Source organism: Amphimedon queenslandica, unplaced genomic scaffold (assembly GCF_000090795.2).
Source record: "Amphimedon queenslandica unplaced genomic scaffold, v1.1 AMPQUscaffold_9758, whole genome shotgun sequence".
NCBI lineage: Eukaryota > Metazoa > Porifera > Demospongiae > Haplosclerida > Niphatidae > Amphimedon > Amphimedon queenslandica.
The window spans coordinates 2,681-4,214 of record NW_003549970.1 but is presented as its reverse complement, the minus strand read 5'-3'; the positions used below and the strand labels follow the sequence as shown (position 1 = coordinate 4,214).

The 1,534-nt window shown below is 39.3% G+C and overlaps 2 protein-coding genes across 2 annotated transcripts; both read right to left on the bottom strand.

Annotated features, from left to right (window-relative positions):
* Nucleotides 1–69: 69 nt before the first annotated feature.
* LOC109590621 (galectin-3-binding protein A-like) lies at nt 70–423 on the bottom strand (the record flags this gene model as incomplete). Its single annotated transcript, XM_020006519.1, has 2 exons — nt 325–423; nt 70–277 (listed from the first exon to the last, which is right to left on the bottom strand). Coding segments are annotated over exons 1-2 (275 nt in total), but the record flags the coding sequence as incomplete, so codon positions are not given.
* A 125-nt stretch (nt 424–548) lies between these two features.
* Nucleotides 549–1,528, bottom strand: LOC100641990 (scavenger receptor cysteine-rich type 1 protein M160-like). The gene is made up of 5 exons (XM_011410213.2): nt 1,503–1,528; nt 1,212–1,416; nt 1,014–1,147; nt 914–970; nt 549–865 (listed from the first exon to the last, which is right to left on the bottom strand). Coding segments are annotated over exons 1-5 (636 nt in total). The 5' UTR covers nt 1,504–1,528; the 3' UTR covers nt 549–626.
* Nucleotides 1,529–1,534: the final 6 nt, after the last annotated feature.

Sequence of the window (1,534 nt, the reverse complement as noted above, 5' to 3'; positions counted from 1 at the left end):
ACATTATGTCAGAGGTTCGCTCATTTTAGAGGTAGGTTTGTACAGGTTACAATAAACTGTACCACTTACTTGTACTTTGAAGGGAGTCCGTAACTTTGACTGTCAAGGTATCCTAACTGTCTACAAACAGCAGCTGCAGAGCCAGTACTGAACCCATCAGAGCAGACAGTGCCCCACTCGTCATTGATATACACCTCAAGGACTCCTAGTGTGTTATCAATTGAAACAGATCCATTCCTGTTGAGTCTCACATCACCATTAGCATACAATAGAGCATCTATTAGAGATACAGTCTAACAGTGAACAGAATAAACACACCATTACCTGCAGATAAACTGATTACTGAAAGAACTGATAGGCATGTTAGAACAAGGAGAAGGACAGGGCTCATATCTGCTGACACCAGTTCAGTAGATAATAGGAGTGGCAAGGGCAAGGAAATGCGAGCACGTGGTTGAAATAAACTACTTATCTTCTCCGGATATGCAGATATATCAACCACGTGGTTAGAGTAAACGGAATGGTTATGTACGGCTATTTCAACCACGTGGATTTTTAGAAAGCTATTATCACTCAATAAAATTTGTTTTAAAAAGACATTGTGTTTGGAGGTAAAGAGAGGTCATTTAGTCTTTCACTGTATAGTCATTACTGAGTATCATTGAATTCTCATCAAGACTGGAGCGATATTCATCAAAATCATGTCTCCTATTTCTGTGGCGCTTGTCCTTTAGTTTATAGTGCTCTGTCTTATGATAGGCCGCCACTACAACCCTCATTATGAATATAATAATATAAACAGAGACTATCAGACAGAACAGTATCATCAGTACTGCAATGAAGGCAGCAGTGAGAGTACCATACTCTATGGGGGAATGAAATAAAAATTATGAATAATGGTTAAACAAAATACCTAATGAACAATTCCTTCCATACGGCAGTGAACTATCATATCTTGTAGTATCAAAAGCTACCAAAACATTATCATAAAATATCATAAAATTAATACTTACTGCATACAAGGTAGACATCGTCACGGTTACTGCAGTATATGTTCCTAATGGTTGGTGCCATGTAGCAGTCTTTAAAGCAGCTGGAGTTGCAGGTAGCATTGAGCTCTCTTAACCAAATCCACCTGATACTATACCTTTAATGAATAAATGAATTAATAACACGTCATGGGTAGAATAGGTGTAGTGCTGGTCTCTTACTGAGAGTAAGGGCTGTAATAAAGAGCATTAGTGTAACCCAACTGCTGACAGACGGAGTCACCATTGGCTAGTGTGAAGAACTCAGAACAGACAGTACCCCAACGATTGTTGAGATACACCTGCAGCAATCCTTCAGAAGACCACTCACCATGAAACAGAGCAACCTGACCGGGATAGGGACCACTGGACGTCAGGTTAGAACTCACTAATGTATTACGAAGAAGAAGTACTTACTTAGTGCAGTCAGTGTTTCATCTTTCACCACATTAATCATTAACAGTTATCACTTACTGCAGGTTATGTAAGGTACTCTAGTTCCATCT